Consider the following 24125-nt stretch of genomic DNA (forward strand, 5'->3'; position numbering starts at 1 on the left):
CCAGCTTGGGGCGTGGCTCAAGCCCCGCGTGGTCGGGGGCGGGGCCAACGGCGGAAAATATAAACATCTGGGCGGGGCTGGTTATGCACTGAGTGTGCGCTGAGGTCGAATGCGGCGAACCCCGTTTCCTTTACCCTTGAAGATCTTGCAGTGGGGTTCTGGGCACAGGATGAGAGATTAGACCAATGGAAGTAATTTTTTTGCGGTTCGTGGCCCACATTGTCAGCTGCTGTACAAAGGTACACGTGTCACTGCAGGACTTGGAGAAATCAAGCATTCTTCCTCCGTCCCCAGCCCTGTCGGCGAAGGCTGCTTACTTACCGTGTGACGTATTCAGTAAAGAACACGGGCCTGGGCGTTAGACCTGGGATCCAGCTCCACCCCTGTAATTTCCTGCCTAAATATGTTTCATTCTCGTTGTCTTCCCTTTACAAATTAAAGATAATTGTGACTATTGACATCATGAATCTGCTGCATTAAAGATACTTAAGGTAGTTGTTAGCTTTTAAAATTATTGCAACAGATCACAAAGTAGATACTGTCTTCTTTTTAAATCAGGGAACAGATTTGGGGTAATTTGTCTAACCAAGGCAAGCAAGTAACTGCAAGAACCATCAAACCCAGGCAATTCTGGTTTCAAAGTTGTGTTTTTTAAAAGACTACCTCTTGAAGTAAAGTAATGGTATTGTCTCACTTACAGAGACTGTGGAAGAAACTTTTGACTAATACCAAGTAAATGTCCTGTTTTTCCCTGTGATGTATGTCCAGCCCCCGGTCTGTGGAAAAGCCAAGTAATGCTGACAATGGGCATCGTTGCGATAAAGGGTTATTTATGTGTACACTTTTTATAAAGCTTGCTGCACTTTTTATCTATAGTCAAGACTCTGTACTCTGACAGCAGGTAAATTTGGATTGTTGTTGTCTTTTTCAACTTAATACTATCTTGAAGACATAATCTCTCAATTGCAAATATGTAGTAGAATTTATATAATAAAAATGAAAATGACAGAACTGTTGAGAACCAGCAGTCTGTATATTTTACATTAATTCAATTATTCAAAAATACTTATACCCATTGTCCTGAAGGCTTGTTATAGTTTTTTGTTGTTGTTGTTTTATTTTTAGAGAAGACCACAATAACCTTTTCCAACATTCTAAATGGTCATTCCTTAAATAAACTTATTGAATAGAATTTGCAACATTTCTTTCAACATTTATTCTGTGCTTTAGATTTTGGGCTTTCTCTATTTAATTCCAGATGTGTTTTCATTTAAATTTGGTCAACGTTCTTTATCTAAAAAATAAAAATTAATTCTTAATAATTTCTGATTTGAAGAAAAGGTATATTGAAAGAAACATTCATAATAGAGTTTATGTTTTAAAAAATTCCCTTCCAATATGTAGGTGAAAAATTCAGGTCAAGAAAATACCTATTTCCTCTACAGCAGTAAGAGCAAGAAAGTAGAATTTATTTATCTTGCTTGATGTGAAGGGTTGTTTGTGTGTGTGTATGTCTATGTGTGTTTACAGGAAGTGGGATGGTTTACTGCCGCGGTTTTAACCTTTCTTTTGACGTAAAATATGCATCATGCTCTCTTGCCTAAGAAGACCAGCCCTTTTCCCTAATTTAGGAAGAAATTGGTGAACTGATTCCTAAGTACATTTGAACACCATTCCCTGAACCAGGAACTCTGGAGCAGCTGGGTCCAACGAATGCTGTGATCTGTAAGTGTGATAAAAGAGAGCAGAACACTGACATGCTGTTAGTTAATTAGCATGAGGATATCAGAAGGGCTGAAAATTCTAACAGACTTGGGATGAATCCTGGCTTCCCTAGGCCAAGTTCATTGCTCTCTCTGAACTTCCTATCTTGCTTTGTAAAGTCAATGGATGGCTATACTACCAAATCTATTGGTTGAGTTAAAAGGACTAAATAAAATTAAAGGAGTCCGCTACTTATAAAAGCCACCCACTCAACTGTTTCTGGCCTTTTGTCTACTGTAGTACTCTAGGGCCAGTGCTTCTCAGGCTTCTGGGGGAGGACAAAGTGTGTGTGTGATGTTTTCAGTCCATTGTACTAATACTTTAGTAAAATGCAATAAAAATGCAAAAAAGGGCCCTCCCTGGTAGTGCAGCGGGTTAAAGCACAGCACAAAGAAGCTTAAGCCACTTCTGCATGAGTTCGATCCCTGCCTGCCCAGGAGGTGACCACATGGTGGTGTGGCAGACCTCTCCTGGCCCACCCGCTGCTCCCCTCAGCAGTGTACTTCGTCGATCTGCCTGTTCTGTACCCCACTCTGTCTCTGGTGAATCCTCCCACCCTCCGCATCTCTGGCCTGTACCCCAGTTCTGTACAAATAAATAAATCTTTAAAAAAAATAAAATAAATTAAAAAATGCAAAAACAAAACAAAACAAAAACAAAAAACATATTGAGCACAAGTCCAAAATTGTTACTACTATGGGAAGATAGGAAAGTACAAATTGCATAATCTTTTCTAAATGATTTCCCTCCCTGTCTGTATATCTCAGCCTCTCTTGTCAGTAATAAAGTAATATCAGTCCCTATAATACCATGCTCTGCATAGGGATAGTTAAGGGTGAGCAGCAATGAGAAATGAGCTGGAATAAAATGTAAGAATATTGTCAGCTATGTCAGTAATGATGCTATGTGATCTGTCATGGTTGCCAACTCTTAGTATCTATCTGTATTATTCCCACTTGACTTTAAAGAGTAACTCAAACCCCATCTTCTTGGTGGCATTTTCCTGAACTTTCCCAAGCAGTTTGAAATTCTCATGCTATCTCAAGATTCCCATTGTTCTTTAACTATTCATGGAAGTCTTGATTCTTCTGTTGCCACCATTCTTATTGTTTGTGCATGGAAGATGGATGGCTTATCTATTTCTGTTGACCAATCTCTTATGAAAGAAACTTGTCCTTAGAAACAAGATAGAGAGGAGCCTCCCTGGTGGCGCAAGGGGTTAAAGTGCAGCACTGTGAAGCTGTCTGCAGCCACTGCAGCAGGAGTTCGATCCCCAGCCAGGGAGCTGACCCACATGGCACAGCAGACCTCTCCTATCTCCTCGCTGCTCCCCTCAGCAGTGTATTTCAGTCAGTCTGCCTGTTCTGCTCCCCACTGTGGTGATTCCTCTCACTGCCCTTTACCTCTGGCCTGTACCCCAGTTCTTGTATGCATGAATAAATAAATCTTTTTTTAAAAAAAAAAAAGATGGAGAAACATCCAACTTCCACGTGGTCCTCACACACATCCATTTTTAGCATGTTTGATTCATCTTTTCATAGTGACATTTCAAATAAAGTTGATGTCTCTTATCCTCCAGTCCCAGACCCATTCACCTCCCACAAGTCTTACTAATAACCTTGAGCCCCTCCAGTTCTTGATGCTAAAGGGCTGTTCAAAAATGTCTTGTTGTTGTTGCTGTTACGTGCTGCCACCTAGTGATGTCTATTATAATGACATTGCTTTTCCTAGAGAGAACCTGCTGCTACCCCCAAGAGGACTTTTTGGGAAATGACTGACTTTTCTTAGGCAGGAACTATAGTTGCTAGATATTTGCATTTTGCTTGGGACAGTACCTTATAAAGAATTGTCCTAAATGCCAAAGGTGTTATGTTTTGTAGGATAGTCATGTGAAAGAAAAAACCTTTTACTGTTACCTAATTTGTTTATATAAGGAAACAAAGTACTTCTTTTTGCACAATTTTAATATAATCCAGAATTTGGTACATTAAGAAAAATTGTACTTGGTTCAGAACTTTACTAATAAAGATTCATCAGTGCATAAAATTGATTCAGCATTTGCGTGGTCTGCATACTATAATACAACACAACTTTTTCAGTCTGAATTTGTTGGGACTCGATGTGTAGGTCTGTATAAGGATATGTGGTTTCAATAAATGTAAGATGCCGTGTAGGAAAAAAAAAACGGCAATATTCAGATAAATGTTGTCTTAATTTTCTTAATTCAAAGTGATTTATTGTAAATTGTCGACATCTAACTTCTTCACGAGGCTTTCTCCTGTCAGTACTGAACTATTAAATACATGGTTTTCCTTTTCTTTTTCTTCCTTATACTCCAGTAAAAGAATCATCTTAACTTTTAAAAATTGTGCATACACCCACACCAAAGAAGTAATTAAATTTAAAAAAGCTCCATTATCTATGCATCTAATGACAAGAACATACGTTGAGCATTATAGGATAGCTGTTATTTTTAAAAGGGAACATTGAGTTGAGTGGGTTGAGAATTTTTTATTAACAAATTTTTTTTAAGGATTTTATTTATGCCTACAGAACTGGAGTGCAGGCCAGAGGGGCAGGGGCGACGAAAGGATTCACCAGAAACAGAGTGGGGAGGTCCACATTTGAGAATTTTTTTTTTTAAAAGATTTTATTTATTTATTCGTACAGAACTGGGGTACAGGCCAGAGATGCGGAGGATGAGAGGATTCACCAGAGACAGAGCGAGGAGCAGAACAGGCAGATCGACGAAGTACACTGCTGAGGGGAGCAGTGGGCGGGTCAGGAGAGGTCTGCCACGCCATGTGGTCACCTCCGGGGCGGGATCGAACTCATGCGGAAGCGGCTTTAGTTTCTTAGTGTAGTGCTTTAATCCGCTGCGCCACCAGGGAGGGCCCTTGAGAATTTTTTTTAATGGACTAATGCTATGCCGTCCACTACATTCAAAGAGTTTTACATATATTTATATTTCATTTAAAAAGTAACCTGTGAGTTGGCTGCTATTTTCCAGGTGAAGTCACTGCCATACAGAGGGGATACCACTGTTCCCCTGGAATAGGGTATTTATAGTGCAACTTGGGTATGAGTACAGACTGGGTGGTTTTAGAGGCCACTTTTGGGGTCTATACAGCCATAGCGCATGCTCTATCCATAGACCGGACCCAGTGTTCTACCTTCTTTCCCAGAAGCTTCATTTAGGCCTCGCAGCATCCTCGGACATTGCTACATCACCTGCTGGCTGAGGCCCTGGCTTTCGCCCATATGGGCAGAGTCATAATGGGGAGTGGTGACTCCATCTACTACACAGATGTGATTGGGAAATTGGGGGAGAGCTCTGGAGATGTCAGTGGACAGAGAAATTAGTTCTGTCCCATGCAGAGGCAGATGAACAGGCTGTACTTTCCAACACAAGGAAAGAGGAAGTTGTGATGGAGGCCTGTGTTCTATCTGCCTCACTCCTCAATCCTGATCATGTTGTAGCCCAGCACTTACCCTGCCTGCACAGGGCAAAGTGCATTTTCCCTGTTTCTCAGATCTCTGTCTTCTCTCTTTACATTAAAAATAGACATAGCGCCTCTGTCATGTCCTTCCATCTCCCCTCATTGGGTTCAGCCTAGTTCCTGGTATGGAAAATGCACTTGTTCAATGGGTCGGGGCATGAAAATATGATTTGGTTTCCAAGTGAGAAAGTCATTCACAAACATTTCTCTTTTTATGAATCACAAGTGTCCTAGATCACTGCGATTTGATGTAAACAAGTGCTCCTGGAGGGTTTTCCTGAAAAACAGGGCTGAAAGAGCTCTCAATAAAGGCACTAAGAACAAAAGGCAACCCAGAACTCTGCATGTTGTTAGCAACAACAGAAATTAATATTTGAAACAAAAACAATGTTGTAAATATAACAGCTAGAAGTAATGCTTCATTTTACTTTATTTATTTTATGTGTATAGTGCTTACTTTATACGAGGGGATGCCCTAAGTGCTTTACAATTTTTAAATCATTTCCTAAGACTGGTCTGTAAGGTGCTAATCTTTACCACCTGTTTGTTTTCCAATTCCCAGAGCTTCTCCTAGCTTCCCTCTCAGTCACAAAGGTCCTAACTCTGCAGGCTGCATTCCTTAGTCTTCCCTGTCCAGTGGTTTCCGGTTATATCCAAACAATTGGAGGCACTAATGCAAGATTAGAAAGGAGACAAAAGGAGAAGCCAGCAGATTTCTCTCCCCTCTCAGTTTAGTGCTTGACTCAGCAGACACTGAACAGACTGGCAGGTGTTCCTTGTCTTCTAAACCAGAGAAGATGGAATAGAAGCAAGCAGGCTACTTTGTGAAACGTGAAACAATACCACCACCTAGAGGGGAAAATCCTGATAGTTTTTACAAGGAAAGGCTAAAAAGATCGCTTAAAGGATGCAGCGTCACTGTTTAAATGGCTGTATTTCCCATACAGTGAAATACATCTTGCTGTACATTGAGCTTTCTTTTCTGGAGTGAATGATTTTTAATAAGCACAAGGTACATGTCTTCTAGGACAGGACTGTATTTTTGCCACTTGCAATTTTTTCCTCTGGGCGATATTCCTTCCAGGCTTCCACTTCAAATGTTGGTAAAAATTCATCTTTAGCCCAGTTTTTAGTTATACAGTTCACACTCCCCTGGGCTATCGCATTCAGAGTCACTCTTATAATTAAGAGTCGTCATGTGCTCTTTATGTTTGCGGGCTCTCCCTGGTGACACAGCAGATTATAGCACAACACTGAGAAGCTAAAGTCACTCAGTGCAAGTTCAATTCCCATCCAGGAGGTGACCCACATGGCAGACCTCTCCTGTCCTGCCTGCTGCTCCCCTCAGCAGTGTACTTCGTCGATCTGCCTGTTCCACTCCCCACTCTGTCTCTGGTGAATCTTTTTACTGTCCCTGTGCCTCTGGGCTGTACCCCAGTTCTGTGTGCATAAATCAATAAATCTAAAAAAAAACTATATATAAAAAAGACTTCCTTTAGATGACACAATCAAGTAATAGCTGCCTCAGAACTAGACTCAAGTCTCAGAACTTTGCTATATGACAGGTGATGGAATTGAGATAGGAGAATGTCCTTATTATATATCTAATTTGTTGATTTATTAGAACCAGAACCTGGACCTCTTGATACCTGCTTTAGCACTGTTCATGTTATATCATTAAAACATGTCCTACTGGGCTCTCCCTGGTGGCGCAGTGGGTTAAAGCACAGCACCAAGAAGCTAAAGCCACTTTAGCATGAGTTCAATCCCCACCCCGGAGGTGATCCACAAGGCATGGCAGACCTCTCCTGACCTGCCCGCTGCTCCCCTCAGCAGTGTTCTTCATCAGTCCGCCTGTTCTGCTCCTTACTCTGCCTCAGGTGAATCCTCTCACTGCCCCTGCATTTCTGGCCTGTACCCCAGCTCTGTATGCATAAATAAATAAATCTTGAAAAAAAAAACTTTATGTTTTAGCTTCTGCCAGATTTTTACTCAAGTCCATGTTCTAGATCCAAATTCAAGGCCTATCTTCACCCAATGCATTTCAAGCTTTACGCTTTAAAGCTAGAACTCAGCATATTTCACCCCAAATCTTTTCCTACTCTTCCTAGAATATATTGTCAATGAGTGAAATTCAGAAATTCAGATTCTGTTGTCTTGATTTATTTCCAGATACCGCAGGAAAAGAGGATAGCTGTCCCTGACCTGGTATTTCCTGGGTGATGTCACTGCTCTCCTCTGCTCCTGGAACTCACCAGCCCCTGGGACTCTTCACTGCCTTTCTGTGAGTGCTTCCTAAGTGTTTTAGCCAAAGCTACTGTCAGCTTAGTATGGGCGGCCATGAACGAACTACCAATGAGTAGAGAACACCCCAGCCCAGTCTACTTTCTGTGTTTCTCCTTAGCACTCACACTATTGCCACATTAGCTCACTCCTGCCACCACATGTGATGGGTTTCTCCCCACACCAACCAAGGCTAAGACACCAGCTAGTTTTCCTCTAATTTAGCTAACGTTTGACTTTCTCTAGATCCTACAGGTTGTTACTATTCCAAGACTGCCCCCCACCCCCCACCCCAGCTTCCTGTTTGGGATGAAAAATAGGAGTGTGGGCCCTCCCTGGTGGCGCAGCCGGTTAAAGCACTGTACTAAGCAGCTTAAGCCACTTCCGCATGAGTTCGATCCCCGCCTGCCCCGGAGGTGACCACATGGTGCGGCAGACCTCTCCTGACCCGCCCGCTGCTCCCCTCGGCAGTGCACTTCGTGGATCTGCCTGTTCTGCTCCCCACTCTGTCCCTGGTGAATCCTCTCACCCTCTGCATCTCTGGCCTGTACCCCAGTTCTGTATGAATAAATAAATAAATCTTAAAAAAAAAGAAAATTAGGAATGGTGGGTCCCCAAGTCACCCACAAATCTGTCTGACTTGGCTATAAATCAGGGGTCCTGTGACCCTCCTCCCTGGATTCTATTATTTGCTAAAACAGTTCACAGAACTCTGGAAAATTTTCTAAAATTATCAGCTCATCAGAGGATATGATAAAAGACACAGACCAACAGTCGGATGAAGAGACCTGTGGGGAGAGGCTGCTCCAATACAGAATGCCCAGGGGGAAGTTTGTCTACTGCCCTCCAGGGCATCACCTGCAGGTCCCGGCCCTGCACCTGTCACCAGACTCAGACTTGGTCCTCCACTGATGGATGGCCTGAGCCCATGTTTGGCTCCCTGACAGAATGATCCCCAGACCCAAAGAAGTGTGATCTTCGAGTTCACCAAGGGTTCGTTCCTGGTCCAAGGCGTTTCCACAAAACCCTGCAGGATCTTCTTAACCACTGGACCTTCCCTTCTTTTCGCGGGGTTCCAGGGAAGAGTCTGTCTTCTCTTTCGCAAAATGGGACGAACAAGAGCCCACTTTACAGGGCTGTGATGATGGATTCAACCCAGCATGCTTGCAAAGTGCTTATCACAACGCTTGCCACTGGCACAAGATGAGACTGTTCGGTGGGCGAGGGCATGGGGGTATTTGCTGAGTTGGCTCTGGGGGTGCGGGGCGGGGGCGGAGCCGGGCGGTGGAAACGGAAGGGATCGGCGCGGGCACCTGCCCACCTGCAGCTCTACTCCCTCCGATTGCCACGAAGGCAGGGCCGGGGAAGCCCGGGTTTCCTTCCGCAGCTCCAGCCCCACTGTGGGTGCCAGAAGCCTGCGGGCTCCGCCTCGGAGAAACTCCCGCTCCGCCCCGGAAACACGCCCCCTCGGGTTGGCGCGCTTTTGGAGCCAGCGGGCTCTATTTCTGGTCGGTTTCGCCGTTCTCGCCGCTGGAGGTTTTGGCTTTCCCGCGCTATATCGGTGCCCCCCCCCCCAGACCCGGCGCGGCCATGAAGAGGACCCGAGAGGAGGTGGACGCCACGCTGGAGATCGCCAAGCTGAATCCCGACGAGCTGCTGCCGACGGTGCACTGCCTGGGCTTCGGCCCGCGGGCCAGCGGCGCCGCGGCGGGCGACTTCTGCCTGCTGCAGCTGGAGCCCGCGCTGTGCCAGCAGCTGGAGGCCGGACACAGGTGAGCCCTGGCTGCCGCAGCGTGAGCCGCCTGCCCACCGTACCTGCAGGGAAACGCTGATCGAGGAAGCTGAACCAGAGAGTAGCCTTGGTTTGGCTCCGGCTGGGGGTTGGGGCCAGCACAGCTGTCTGTTGGCCCATTCTCAGCCGCTGCACCAACTGACCTTGCAGGCTGGTGTCAGCTGAAACAAGACTAAAAATAGAACCTTAGTGAGATTTTGAAGACCTCAATCCCTGACCTCAGGGATGCCAGGGACTCCAAAAACACGTGGCCATGAGCTTTTCCCAGCCTTTTGCACAAAGTTTTAGGTGGTGACCTTTGGCCTCTTGACCGCTTTGTATCTTGCTTACCGTTGTTTAGTTATTTTTCTGCTTTGGTGCCTATATTGCCTATTCCCTGCTGTGTAGGAGGGTTGTCTAGACACAGCCACCCGGCTTCATGTTAAATCTCACAAGTTTAGAGGATTTGAGAACTGTTTATAATGAAGATGTTCCATGGAGCCTCAGTCAACCGTCTTTTCTTTCCCATTTTCCCAGTCTTGTGATTCGTGGTCATGAAGACGACCAGGCTGTGGTGTGCAGTAAAGACAAAACATACGACTTGAAAATAGCAGACACTTCCAATATGTTGCTTTTTATTCCTGGTTGTAAAACTCCAGACCAGCTAAAGATGGAAGAAATACAGGGTAACATTATTCACACTGAGGTACTGTTTTCAGTCTCTGATTTATATCCTAATGAAAAGGACATCACATGTGCTAATTGTGCTTTTAAACATTTAGGTATGAAATGAATATTCACAGGGAAGCTAAGATATATTTTGTAATTTCTAGATCTTTGGTTTTTCAAACAATTATTGGGAATTAAGAAGATGTAGACCTAAATTAAAGAAGCTAAAGAGACTTTTGATGGAAAATACCTACGAAGGACCTGACAGTCAAAAAGAAAAGAATTCAAATTGCTCAAAAGTAAGGCTTTTGTTTTTATTTTTAAAAAGATATATTTATTTATTTACTCAAATAAAAACTGGGGTACAAGCTAGGGTGTGAGGTGGGAGGGGAGGGCGGTGAGAGTGGGGAGCAGAATAGGTGGACTGACTGAAATACACTGCTGAGGGGAGCAGTGGGAGAGACAGGAGGTCTGCTGTGCCATGTGGGTCACTCCCTGACCAAGGATCATATTCATCCCCTAACTGGTGCTGCGGAGAACTTCGTAATGCTGAGACTTAACCTCTTGTACCACCGACTAGTCCTTATTGTTTTCATTTTTTAAGTGGGAATTTGAAAAGTTAGCACTATAAGTAGAGGAGATAGTCTTAATTTTTCAAGTTTATATTATGAAAACTTCTAACACACCCAAAAGTAGATAGAACAGTATAATAAATTCTATATATTCATCTGTTAGTTGAACATTTATTAACATTTTATTTCTTCTCTTTTCCTGCTTCTTTCCATCCTTGTGTGTGTGGGGGGTGTGTTTTAAAACAAATCCTAGATATCATGTTTTTATTTATGTAACTGAAAGCTTCTCATGTTCCTAAATATGAAGTATACTTTTAGAGGCTAATGTATAATTAAAAATTTATTTAGGCACTCTTGAGAGACGGCATCTTGAAAGTATTCTTCTCCAGTGTCAAAATTGACTATTCCTGGAAAAAATATAGATCAAGAAAAAAGATTAAATTTTTAATGGAATTCAAACTTACAAATCTCTGCTGGTATTCTAAAGATTGTATTAAAAGTTCTCTCTTTATTGACTGACTTAACGTTAACCCTTTCTCATTTTGATGACAAATGAGGTAATAAGACCTATACCAAGTAGTTCATTCATTTTAAAATTGAACAATTAAACAGTTTTTAATCCATTCCAGAATTGTGTGATCATCCCCATGATCAACATCAGTAGTTTGTCACCCCCAAAAGTAATCACATCTCCTTTTAGTATATCTGGCAATCCTGTCTTCTCCTTCCCTAACCTTAGTGTTGGGCAATCACTAATCTACTTTCTGTCTCTAGCAACTTGCTTATTCTGGACATTTCTTATAAATGTAACCTTTACATTTTTAACATCATGTTTTTCTGGTCCGTTATAGCATAGATCAACACCTTTTTTCCTTTTTTACTGCTAAATAGCAACTCCATTTTATAGATCACAACACATTTTATTCATCCATCATCCATTGGTGAACATTTGGGTAGTTTTCACTTTTTGATTATTGCGAATAACACAGCTGTGAATATTCATGCGCAAGTTTTCAACAATCTTGTGTTTTCATTCTCCTGAGTATATACCTAAAAGTGGGATTGATGGGCCCGTTGGAGGATCTACTGGGCTGTTTTCCAAGGTGACTGCCTCATTTTACATTTACATCAAATGAGGGTTCCAGTTTCTCCATCCTTGATAACATTTGATATTATGTTTATGTTCCACGGGAGTGGCTTTGAAGTGGCATCAGTGTGGTTTTGATGTATACTTCCCTGTGGGTATCAAACATCTTCTCATGTGTTAGTGACGTTTTATCTTTGAATGTCTACTCAGGAATTTCTTTGCCTAGTTTTTAAATAGGATATGTCCAGTTGTGCTGCGATTGTCTTTTTATTCTTGAGTTCTTTATGTGGACTAAATCCAAGTTCCTCATTAAATTGATAACATACAAATATTTTCCTCCATTCTGTGGGCTGTCTTTTTACTGACTTAATTTTTGTAATTGTGATAAAATGTACATAACATAAAGTTTATCATTTTAACCATTTTATCATTAAAGACATACGGCTCTTACTGGCATTAGGTACATTTATGTCACTCTTCAGCCGGCACCATCCAGTGAACTCTCTACTTTACCAGTCCCATTCAGCCTCCCATCCTTGGGCAAACACTATGCAAATTTCTGTCTCTATGAATTTGACTACTTTACCTCTTATAAGTGGGTTTTATATTACATGCCATTTTATGTTTGTCATGTTTTCAAGTACAAAACATTTTCATTTTGATGATCTCCAAATTGTCTGTTGTTTTCTTTTGTTGCCTACGCTTTTCATGTCATGGCTAAGAAATCATTGCCAAATGCAGTATCATGAAGATTCCCCCTGTATTTTCTTCTATGACATCCATTGATTGGTGTAATAATCATTATACATTAAAATTAGATGCTGAGGTAGTACATAAATAAGACTTTAACCTGTTCTATACATTTATTCTCCTAATTTCAAAAGAAATTGAAAAAAAAAAAACATGCTTTAAAAATTAACACTTTTTCTCTTGTTTCAGTATACAACTGAAGATTTACTTGATCAAATTCAGGCAAGTGAGGAAGAAATAAAGGCCCAATTACAAGTTCTAAATGCCTGTGAGATTGGAGGTAGCATTGCTTACTATTATTATTACTAATGATAGAGTTGGTCATTATATGAGAGAGAGAAGTTTTTAGATAACTTTACCCTGTGGCATATTGCTTATTTCATATTTGGAGCTCTAAGGTAGTATTTGTATTGGGGGGAATATTCATCTTCACCCAAAGAAGACAGGGTGTGACTCTGAATTTTAATTACACCTTATGGGCTTATTACTTTGGATTAAGTAAGTAGCAATAGGAGAACCATGTTAGATCAAGAAATGTTTTTAAATATTGGGTCATTTAATCCCTTCATTATTATTATTTTAAATTTTGTTGTTCATTTTTGTCAAGTGAATGGTTTCTCCCCTCAGATGTAAACCATATAGTTACCCTGCCACCATATCACCCCATGAACCATCACCATATTCATTTAGTGTTCTTCCCTCCCCCTTCATTATTTTTAACAGATGAAATAACTAAAAACTAGGAAGGGAAACTGACTTGTCTAGGGAGAATAAAGTACAAAACCTAAGAACTTCAAATTCAGAATTAATTTAGTAACTACATTGTATTTGCAATTGTATGCAAGATAGGACCCTTTTTTTTCCTGAGATGAATGTATTTTTGAATATATATTGAACATTTTACATAGCTTCTATAAAAGATGTACATCTTGGTCTCTGGGGCTGATGGACAAGGCCAGCAGTGTCTTCTTTAACGTTTGACTGGCTTCTGATGTGAAATTGAGGGTTTTTTTTCCAGCATCTGGGCTTGGAGTAGATGCTTCTATGTAATTTTAGCTCACTTATGCTCATCACTGAAACAGCTTAATTCTGCACCCAAGTGTTAGGAACCCATTTGTGTGGGTTGATAAATGCCCTATTTGATTTGCTCATAGCTTTCCAAGCCATGTGAGCTTTTGTGAGATCTTAACTCTCAAATTCTGCTAATAAAGCAACTATACAAAACTTTAGAAATAAGTAGAATCACAACTTTTTGTTGTCCTGCAGATTGACGAAGTACACTGCTAATGGGAGCAGCTGGGGGGTCTGGAGCAGTCTGCCATATCCTGTGGGTCACCTCTCTGGCCTGGGATCTAATTCGCTGCAGTAGTTGTGGCCAGCTTCGTAATAAATGCTATGCTTTAACCTATTGCACTGCCAGGGAGGACCCAAAACAATGGATTTTTAATGCAGCCCTTGGCATTATTCACCATTCTATAGGGATGGATAAAATCTTGGTGGGGATGATTGCATAAATTATTCCTAGCTCTCTCAGTTTTACATGACACATTCCATTCTTTTAATACTGCCTTTAGTTTTTCAGAATAACAATTATTGGATGTGTTTAATGTGTATTTGATTGATTTCTTCAGAGAGTTTGGTAGTGCCTTCAATTATAAAGTGGCATTTCATCTTCTTTCCCTGGGACAAGGGAAAGTATCTTGATGTTCAATCTTTATTTTGCTGCTGACCCACGTTGTGTCTCTGTCTCTCGACTGTATGAGTAGGAACATCCCTCTATAAGATAGGTCTGATGAGAGTTTATCTCTGGCAGTGTCCACAGTGGAGATTGCCTTATGGGATATGGAAGCTATGACTTTCATCTCCTTTGTATGATATTCTGATGAAATGACTGTCCCTGCTGGAGGTTTCTGTTTTTCCACTTTGTTTGACAATATTGTTATGAAATAATCAAAAATATCAGTTGAAAATCAAAATATTAGTTACATGTAAATCATCCTTGACAAGACACTTGAAGTCCCCCTCTAGACTCATTTGAAATAATTGGAACAAAATATAAAGAGACAATTGTTTATAAAGAAAGTTTAGACTTCAGTGTCTGTTGTTTGCAGTGGGCAAGTATATGCTTCTACATAATGAGTGTTTTCTAAGTAATTTGCTTAACATTTATATGGTAAAAATGACTTTTGGAATTCGTAGGATATTGGAGAATCCTGGATTTTGATTATGAAATGAAACTTCTCAATCATGTCACTCAGCTTGTGGATTCAGAGTCTTGGTCTTTTGATAAAGTCCCTTTGAATGTGTGTCTTCAAGAGCTTGGCCCACTGGAGCCAGAGTGAGTGTCTGTTGTTTCTTGTCCCTCCAGATCTCCTTAAAGGGAAGAATGTTGTTTTTCCAGGCCAGAGCTAAACCCAGGCCATAGACCTCATATTATGTCTTAAATAATTTAAAAAAGTATCCAAGACTTGGCAGTTGTGGTCATGGGGAGGAATAACAATGTGCATCATCTTTTTTTCACTCTGCCATAAAAATATAAAAAATAATTATGCTGAAGTTGTTATAATATTAAATATGCTCATTTAATTCATAAAGATGTTTAGCATACGATAATAAAATGCACTCACCACTGACAACAACATGGATGGAAATAGAGAGAATTATGCTAAGAAAATAAGTCAGAAGGAGAAAGACGAATATTGGATGGTTTATATGTAGAAAACAGAAACAAAGGGTTGGATCAAGAACATCCTAATAACATAACCTAGGAATCTGACTGTAGAATATAGAATTTAGGCTACCAGAGGGAGAAGGGGAAGGGACACAATATACTGGAGGGTGACTTATGGGTGCCTTGTGTTGGATATGGTTCGGTGGCGTATGTCTGAGGGAGCTGACCCTGTACCCCTAAATCACATACAGCAACATTGTAAGCCAAAGTTGCCTCAATTAAAAATACAAAGTCTGGGCCCTCCCTGGTGGCGCAGCGGGTTAAAGCACAGCACTGAGAAGCTAAAGCCACTTGAACATGAGTTTGATTCCCGCCTGCCCCGGAGGTGACCCACATGGCGTGGCAGACCTCTCCTGACCCGCCCGCTGCTCCCCTCAGCAGTGTACTTCGTCGCTCTGTCTGTTCTGCACCCCACTCTGTCTCTGGTGAAGCCTCTCACTGCCCCTGAGCCTCTGGCCTGTACCCCACCCAGTTCTGTATGTACAAATAAATAAATCTTTAAAAAAATTAAAAAAAAATACAAAGTCTGGTTTATAGTATCTTTCCAGTGTACTTTAGTATGATTAGCAACCAAAATCACTTAGATTTCAAATCTCAACTTTATATCTTAGCTTCTAGGTAGCAGTGGGGTTTGAAACTTAACACAAGGCCTCCCTGGTGACTTGGGAGGCTCAGCACTGTCTAAAACTATGGCCAGCCACTGTGACCTGAGTTGGATCCCAGCCAGGGAGCTGACCCACACGGCATAGCAGACCTCTCCTGTTTCACCCACTGCTCCCCTCAGTAAATCTGCTTGTCCTGCTTCCCATTCTTTCTCTGGTAAATCTTAGGTCTCACACCCTGGCCTACATTCCTGTTGTTGTATGCATAAATAAATAAAAATCTTAAAATATAATCAAGTTGTTGATGACTTTTTTTTTTTAAGTATTTATTTATGCATACAGAACTGCAGGCCAGAGGTGCAGGGGTGGTGAGAGGATTCATCAGAGACAATGGGGAGCAGAACAGGCCAACTGACGAACTACTCAGCAGGCAGGTCAGGAGAGGTCTGCTGCGCCATGTGGGTCGCCTCTGGAACATGCGGGGCTCGAACTCATGTGGAAAAGGCTTTAGCTTCTTAGTGCTGTACTTTAACCCACTGCACCACTAGGGAGGGCCCGTTGATGACTTTTTAAATGTCTGTTTTCAATTTTTCAGGGAAATGATCGAACACTGTCTTAAATGTTATGGAAAGAAATATATTGAGGAAGGTACGATCTGGAATGTATTCTGATGGGTATTTTAATTCTTTTACATTACTCTTGGTATGCCTTTCTGAAGTTTGTTCATGTTAAAAATTAAAACTCTGGATTGTGAGAGGTAAGTTGTATATAATTCTGTGAAATTGCATTGAAGGAAACAGTTGTAATGCATTTTATTATAAGAAGACAAAATGAAGAGCTCTGATGCTTTTTCCTTAGGGGAAATATATTTTGAATTGAATGCTGATAAAATATGCAGAGCAACTGCACACATGCTACTTCAGAATGCAGTAAAATTCAATTTTGCTGAGTTTCAAGAAGTGTGGCAACAGAGTGTTCCTGAAGGATTGATAACTAAGCTTGATCAGCTTAAGGTAATAGCCACAGTGATTGCTACCAGGACTCAACAGGTTATTACCAGGTGGTAATTACATGGGTGGATGGAAGGGTGATTGGATGGATGGATGAAAGGTTGGTAAAGTATGAAAAAGGAAAACCATCTAGGTACCTAACTACTAGCCTTTATTCTTAATGAAAGAGTACTGGCTAAAGAAATAATTATTGGGAAATGGATAGAAAAATCTGTGATCCTAGCAAATGTATAGTGTTTAATAACTCCTTAGGAGTGGAGTTTGAATAAGGGAATGTAGAGGGTACCAAGCTTTCCAGGCTTTCAAGTTAGTGGAACTGCAGCAGGTTTGGGTGACAAATACAGTTCCTGTATAGGTGTGAATATAGAAGTTCTGTGCTCCAAAGAGAGATTTCAGCTAAAGATACAGATGCTAATGTCATTAGCAAGTAAATGGTGGTTGAAGGTCATGTTAAGGTGAGGTTTCCCATGAATAGTCACAGTGAAACAAGAGGGCTTGGACAGAGGCCCAACATATATTTAGGAAGAGAAAAATAAGATGTGATGTTAGAGAGGAAATAGTAGTCATTATTATTAAAGAGAACAGGGCTAGGGAGATGAAGCCAAGAAATGGCCCACTGATTTGGAAATGATACATCAGTGACATTTAGTGTCTCAGTCAGTTGGTAGTAAAAGACAGATCACAGAAGGGAAAACAAATCTCTGCTTAAAGGAGCTCTGTTTATGCAAAAGGCAATTGTAAATGTGGGTGTTAAGTTTTATGTAGCTGATACTTTAAATTCCTTGAGCGAAGATGAACCTAAAGATAGATTAATAAGTCTAATTTATACCTTAAAATATTTAAACATTCAAACATAGATCATTTTTTAACTGTCCCTTTCTTCTCTTTTCTTATAGGGTTTAGCATTGGTAGATAGACAATCACAACCAGAAATCATATTTTTGCTAAAAGTAGATGATTTACCTGAGGATAACCAGGAACGTTTTAATACTCTATTTTCTATAAGGGAGAAGTGGACAGAAGAAGATATTGCTCCATATATTCAGTAAGTAATTTATTAAAAAATGAATTTTGAGTATTATTTCTATAAAGTGGCATAGGGTTTCAGATTATTAAGAAACATATTTTTTAGAATCTTCTTAGAAAAAAATGTTTTTAAAACTGTCAAGTAGTGATTCTCTGTCACTCTCCACAGCTACTGATTCTAGAGATGGAATATGTGTCCTTTTACTTTCTTATTACTGGGTTCTTTTTTTTTTCTTTTTCTTTTTTTTAAGATTTATCCTTACAGAACTGGGGTTCAGGCCAGAGGTGTGGGGGTGAGAGGATTCACCAGAGACAGAGTGGGGAGCAGACAAATGAACTGAAATACACTGCTGAGGGGAGGAGCGGGCAGGTCAGGAAAGGTGTGCCACACCATGTGGACCTCCTTGGCTGGGGATCAAACTCGTGTTGCAGTGCTGCAAAAGCTTCATAGTGCTGAACTTTAATCCTTCGCACCAACAGGGAGGGCCTACTGCTGGCTTCCAAAACCACTTCTCTGTCCTTCCTGCCAGCTGCAGCTCTTTGAGGAGCACACTACGTACCCACTGACTCTTTGATTGCTACCTTCTTTGTCCTTTGGCCTTACTTTAACATTTTGGTAGAGACCAGGTTACAGAAGGACAAATTATTTCTGAAGTCACTGTTTACTGGACTAGAAATCTAACATGACCACCTCTTCACTGGTTCTGTTCCTTTAAGTCCTCTCATCTTTTTACCCAGATTGCATTCCTGGCCACTCTAAGTTCTGTGCTTGCCTTATTTCTTGGACTGTCTCCTCGTCAGCCCTCTGGCAAAAATTTACAAAGATTAAGCCCACCTTTTAGCTGCATTTGGACAGCTGAAATTTCTTATAGAAAAGAACACATTAGCTGGCCTCACTCTTGAACTCAAGTGGGTCTCATCAGAATCCCTGGGAAGGCCTCATTTCCTTGTGAAACTTTTCTAACCTCAGAACTTAATTTATGTCTTATGTACTGTTTTTATCCAGAAAAATTTGGGTTTATCTTTTGCTACCTGTCTGAACTCAATTTCCTCATATGTAATATGTGGTTAAATAAGACATCCCTACTCTTAATTTGAAGGTTAATGAGTTAATACATGTAATGTATTTAGTTCTATTACGACTTACTAACCACTCCACATCATTTTTTTTTCTTCTATAAACACACACTAATGTTTATTGGAAAGCTGGATTTAGGAGCGAGAGAAATTACTAGTACTGTGAATATTATTGTTCCCTAAAGTTTTCATGCTACTTGTTTGCCTTTTTATTGTTTTCACAGGGATTTGTGTGGAGAGAAGCAAACAATAGGTGCATTACTTACTAAATATTCCCGATCTTCGATGCAAAATGGAATTAAAGTTTATAATTCAAGAAGACCTATTTCTTAAAAGAGCAAATCTTTTCTTTGGGACAGAAGTTTCTTTACACAATTTTTACTTCTAAGAGAATGATTCTTCAATGTATTTGTACTCAGTATTTTTATATCCCTGCTTTTTCATTTTTGAAGTGTGGCAGGATATTTCTATACCTTTGAGGTTATGTTTGTATTATGTATGTATGTCTGGATTATGTGCACAGGACAAAGACAAAAGAAGGTGTTATTTCTTAGTGTGTCTTTGTAGTCCATATGATTTTATTTTATTTATAGAGAGTTTTGCTTTTTTTTTTTAAGGTTCTTTGGTCAGAATTTAATATCCTAGTCATTAGTATATGTAAAAGTTTCAGAGAACTAGAGAGTAACAGTTTCTTAAAGAAGAATTATTTATTTGCTTAAATATATCTTCGTGAGTTCCCCTTCATTTTCCAGGTTTCATCAAAATAGTCATTAGATAACTGTGATCTGATGAAATCTAATTTGTTCTCTAAACTATTTGCTGTGATGAACTGCTCCAATTTTCTAGTAGAAGTATATAAAATCAGATCTGATCCTACAATCCTATATGAAAAATACTAATAACTAATAGAGCAGTTTATAGTCCTATAGTGGAGAATATTGATATGGGTATTACTAAGAAACTGCAGGGAGCTTGTAGCTGATTTTGGAATGCTTAATAAAGTTCTTTATAGTCTTCTTTCTCGTAACTTGTTTTGTTTAGACAACTTTCAACTCAGCTATGAATCTGTCAACAGGACATTTGGTAGACCTCTGGCTCAAAAAATCAAAGAAAAAAAGTGAACAATCCACAATTAATCAGGATTCGATTGTTACAGAAACTGACACACCAAATGCTAATACATGTATCAAAGTGTTTGTCCTGTGTTTCAAGAAATTTTTATGCACCTGTGTGTATGGTTTATTTTTCAAATAAACACTGAGGCAGCAATGGATTGTGGAGGTTGAGTTAGATTACCTGGGGTCTACTCATGCATTTTATAGTTAAATCGCTGGACTCCAGTGAGCTTAAGGCATCTCTTTACACAGAAAACTTGGGGACATCCCTCTTGGTTGCATGCAAGCCTGATTATCTAACCCCCCAGCCCCAGCCTCATCCATTACAATTTTGGGTTGTGATTCCTAAACACCAACAGTTCTCACTCTGGGTACTCGAACGCAAAAGGGGCGTTATGCGCAAGCCCCACCCACTGCCAAAGGCTTCCTGCTCCGCCCCTAACACCGCCCACTTCCGCTGACGAAGAGGGTCAAAGGTGATAGGCAACATGTCGGCTGACGGTAGATCTCAGCGGTTGCGGAGAGGCGCGTCTCGGTGACAGAATCTCACAGGCTGTCGAGGGGAGCGGGGTCGGTGGAGCGAATTTGAGGCGGCCGCGGATCGGGTGGCGCGCTGAGGTGGCCCCGGGCGCAGGAAGTGACTGTTGGGAGTGCGTCGGAGCGAGGAGAGTGAGGTGTCGGAGCCCGGTAATGCCCGATTGCTCCCCGGGAAGCTGAGAAGACTCCGCGGGATCGCTTCATGCCGCCGACTGGTTTAGAGCCCGCCAGAATGAACAGGAAGAAAGGGGACAAGGGCTTTGAGAGCCCACGGCCATATAAATTATAAGTATTTTTTCCCACCTCTTTCAGATTTTGTTTTCATTAATTGTACTTTATGATTGCTTTTGAAACTGACTTGATGGGCTGGGAAATGTAGAGAAACTTAGAACTCACTCGCTGTGATGGAAATGGTGTTTGTGAGGGCGCCTTATGAGTGAAAGTACTCAGCAGATTTCATGTCCCTTGCAGTTACCAAACCGTCCCCTTAAAGTTATGTATCAAAAGAGATCTATTTTCGTGTCTATTGCTACATTAAATGTAGCAAGTAGTTACCTAAATGTGTAGGGGTTTAAAGTGAAAGATGGGTATGACTTTGAGCAGCTTAATACTGAATCCTTCTTTATACTTGGATAGAATTATGCTTTCATTTAATAGAAATATTTATCTTTTATATTTTTTAATATACAACCCATCAGGTCGTGTGCATCAACAACATAAACTTCCAACGAAAATCTGTTGTGGTAAGTATTCTTTACAACTATAAGCAGAAACAAGTCTGCCCTTTATATAGTGCCTTGGAGACTTTCCCTTCTAGACAACTGTGTTACCTGTATAGGGGAGAATTAGAATTCAGGTCTGTGTGACTTCAAGATCCTTGACCTTCCCACTATACTGATTGTCTCCTGTTTTTTCCTGTTTACTGATCCTTCTCATTTGTTGTGGAATACGGAAATCTTATTACCAAGCATTTTAGAATTGTGCATGAAACAAGAATGAGCCCATGGTAAGATTTCTTCACGAAAAAAAGTTGATTAAGATTAGTGCACTCACTGACTTAGTTTGGCTGCTAAGAAATCAGTTTTGGTTTTGATCCTTGGCTGACTTGGCTTAGGTGACACTGTTTTATAGAGGAGTTTTAAATGAATTGTTTGAAATCAATGCACCCCAGACCCCAATATGGATTGTTGATATATTTCACTCTGGAAAAGCACTTGACAACCCAAGTTGTCAAGTTCTCTTTCAGGAGAACATGTATTAAACCAACTTCAAATACTAGTAAGATTTTTTTTGGGTGGTAGCATCAACTTTCCTTTCAAGCATTTGCCTTTGTATACATATGTTAGCTTAATATTAAGCTAAAAGTAAATGAATAAGTAAAAAGTTACTTTTTCGCAGGAATCATGGATTCTTAGATTATAAGGATTGTAAAAGATTTGTTCTGTCTAATCTTATTAAGAAGTTTCTCTTTTAATTTTCTTACATAGAGTTATTTACCTTTTCCCTCACAGAAGGATGCTTTAGATATAGTGTGTGAAACTGGATAGCAAAGATACTAAAATTGGGGAGACCTGTTAAAAGGTTACTGAAGTAATCTAGAAAAGAAATGATTTATCTCTGAATGAATACATCTTTAGTGAAGATGATATGGAAACAATTGACAGAACTTACCGAATTAGTGAACATTTATTGACTACCTACTTGTACAAGACTGCCTTCTAAAATGTGTATTACTTAATTCAATCTTCTCAATAACTTCATGAGGTGGATAATATTTTAATCCCTATTTCTGTAAATCAGCTAAAAGAATGAAGGATCAATAACTTTTTAAGGATGTAAATTTAGCAAATGACAGGGCTGTTTTTAATCAAGGATGACTTAAGAGTCTCCTTTCTTTTGTTCCTATAACTCTGCTCTGGCAAAGTAACAGACAGAAGGTAGCTGTATCTAGATTCCCCACTGGAAAAACTGAATGGTGTATAGGATAAAGCTATGAAAATTTTCTGTTCATTTTAGAGCCTTTCCATATTTTTGTTTTGAGTACAACAGTTTTCAAGCCAGGATATTAAAATCACTGAACATATATTTTGTGTTTCTTTTGTTAGTCTTACACTTGATTAATGTAAGAGAATGGGAGAGTGGCAGGTAACGGAGTTAAATGTACTTAGCTGTCACTCATGTGGTAGCAACACATTTCAGATAGATTGTCCCCACGTGCCCACTGGTAGAACTGTATGTGGTCATGGAAGAGGCATGTTAGCGGTGATTAGTACTTAGGTACTGCATTTGGGAGGCGAATTTTCTTAGTCACTAATCTAGTTCTGATTTTTCTTCTAACATTTTTTTCCTTTTCCCTTGTTTGGGTTCAAATACTAGACCTTCTTGTGTTTGATTGTAGTAGGTATTTTAATTTATTCCTAGCAGATGGTTAGTTTTTCACTGATCATGAGTATGAAAAACCAAGATAAACAAACATGTAAATAAAATGTACATAATTCATACCCATTTAATCACTAGGATAGCCATGTTTGAAATGAACATACTTGCAGAACACCTAAATGTTTGTAGCAATTTGGGATGCGGATGTAGTCTAAGTAGTAGAAATCAAAGAAATATTTTCTAAAACATGCCAATCTTAACTACAGTGAAATTATTATTCTTTCTCTTTATAGGGATTTGTGGAACTGACGATATTTCCTACAGTTGCAAACTTGAATAGAATCAAGTTGAATAGCAAACAGTGTAGAATATACCGAGTAAGGATCAATGATTTAGAAGCTGCTTTTATATATAATGATCCAACCTTGGAAGTTTGTCATAATGAATCAAAACAGTAAGTTATATATACTTTAAACAGTGATATCTCTGACTTCATTGTTGTTTTTCATATGATTGGATATCTTCTCTATAAATTTTTCTTACATTACTACTAAAACTTAGGTCCTCAATCTTGTTCTTTAATTTTACTTCTGTTGCTTTTACCAGTTTGAACATTTCACTCAATAATTTTGTCACTTGTGCACACACAATATGTTTTAGTGTTTCTCTTCTTAAAAGAAAAAATATGGCATGACTTTTGACAACCCATTATACACTGTATGTAAGTGGTTGGATCCCTTATTGATGATGGTTAAGAGATATGGATAATTTTTTTTTTTAACTAAGCCACAATGACTCAATGTCAGTTGTTTTAATAATATAACTTAGAATTACTATTAGGATTCTGAGTTTTCATTTAACTAAATCTTCCAACAGGAATTTTCCTTATCCTACTATACCTCCTGCTTGAATTGAAGAGCTAACTATATCTTAAAGCACCCCCTTTATTATTTCTGAATCCTCCAGAGTTCTTTATTTCATTAAGCACATTCCATTTTGATATGATAATTCACAAACTTATCTTAATTAAATATTATTTTCCCCTAAACTTTCTCTTTTCCATGCTATAGAATTTTAATACTCCCAGTCATTCCTCATGTAAAATTCTTTGCAAATTTGTTACTAATTTCTTAACCAGGATACTCCCTGAATTGTCTTGTGTTTTCTTAAATGTAGTTAACCTAGAACTAGGTATACTTCATGCTATTGGGACTAATCAGCACATTCATAACAGTTGAGCCATTTTATCCTT

The 24125-nt window shown here is 39.8% G+C and overlaps 2 protein-coding genes across 2 annotated transcripts in view; both read left to right on the plus strand.

Annotated features, from left to right (window-relative positions):
- The first annotated feature begins 9128 nt into the window (after window positions 1-9128).
- Window positions 9129-19219, plus strand: DSCC1 (DNA replication and sister chromatid cohesion 1). The gene is made up of 9 exons (XM_004679617.1): window positions 9129-9319; window positions 9856-10024; window positions 10152-10286; window positions 12586-12676; window positions 14596-14734; window positions 16325-16377; window positions 16588-16742; window positions 17636-17784; window positions 19067-19219. Exons 1-9 carry the CDS (start codon window positions 9138-9140, stop codon window positions 19173-19175), a joined length of 1182 nt encoding a protein of 393 aa, XP_004679674.1. The 5' UTR covers window positions 9129-9137; the 3' UTR covers window positions 19176-19219.
- Window positions 19220-20453: 1234 nt separating this feature from the next.
- Window positions 20454-24125, plus strand: part of TAF2 (TAF2 RNA polymerase II, TATA box binding protein (TBP)-associated factor, 150kDa) — a 54747-nt gene continuing 51075 nt past the window's right edge. The window contains exons 1-3 of the mRNA XM_004679996.2: window positions 20454-20779; window positions 21183-21237; window positions 23167-23327. Coding sequence (XP_004680053.1) covers window positions 20697-20779; window positions 21183-21237; window positions 23167-23327 — 299 coding nt within the window. The 5' untranslated portion in view covers window positions 20454-20696. The remainder of the gene's footprint in view (window positions 20780-21182; window positions 21238-23166; window positions 23328-24125) is intronic.

This window comes from Condylura cristata, unplaced genomic scaffold (genome assembly GCF_000260355.1).
Source record: "Condylura cristata isolate star-nosed mole 26May11 unplaced genomic scaffold, ConCri1.0 scaffold00009, whole genome shotgun sequence".
Lineage (NCBI taxonomy): Eukaryota > Metazoa > Chordata > Mammalia > Eulipotyphla > Talpidae > Condylura > Condylura cristata.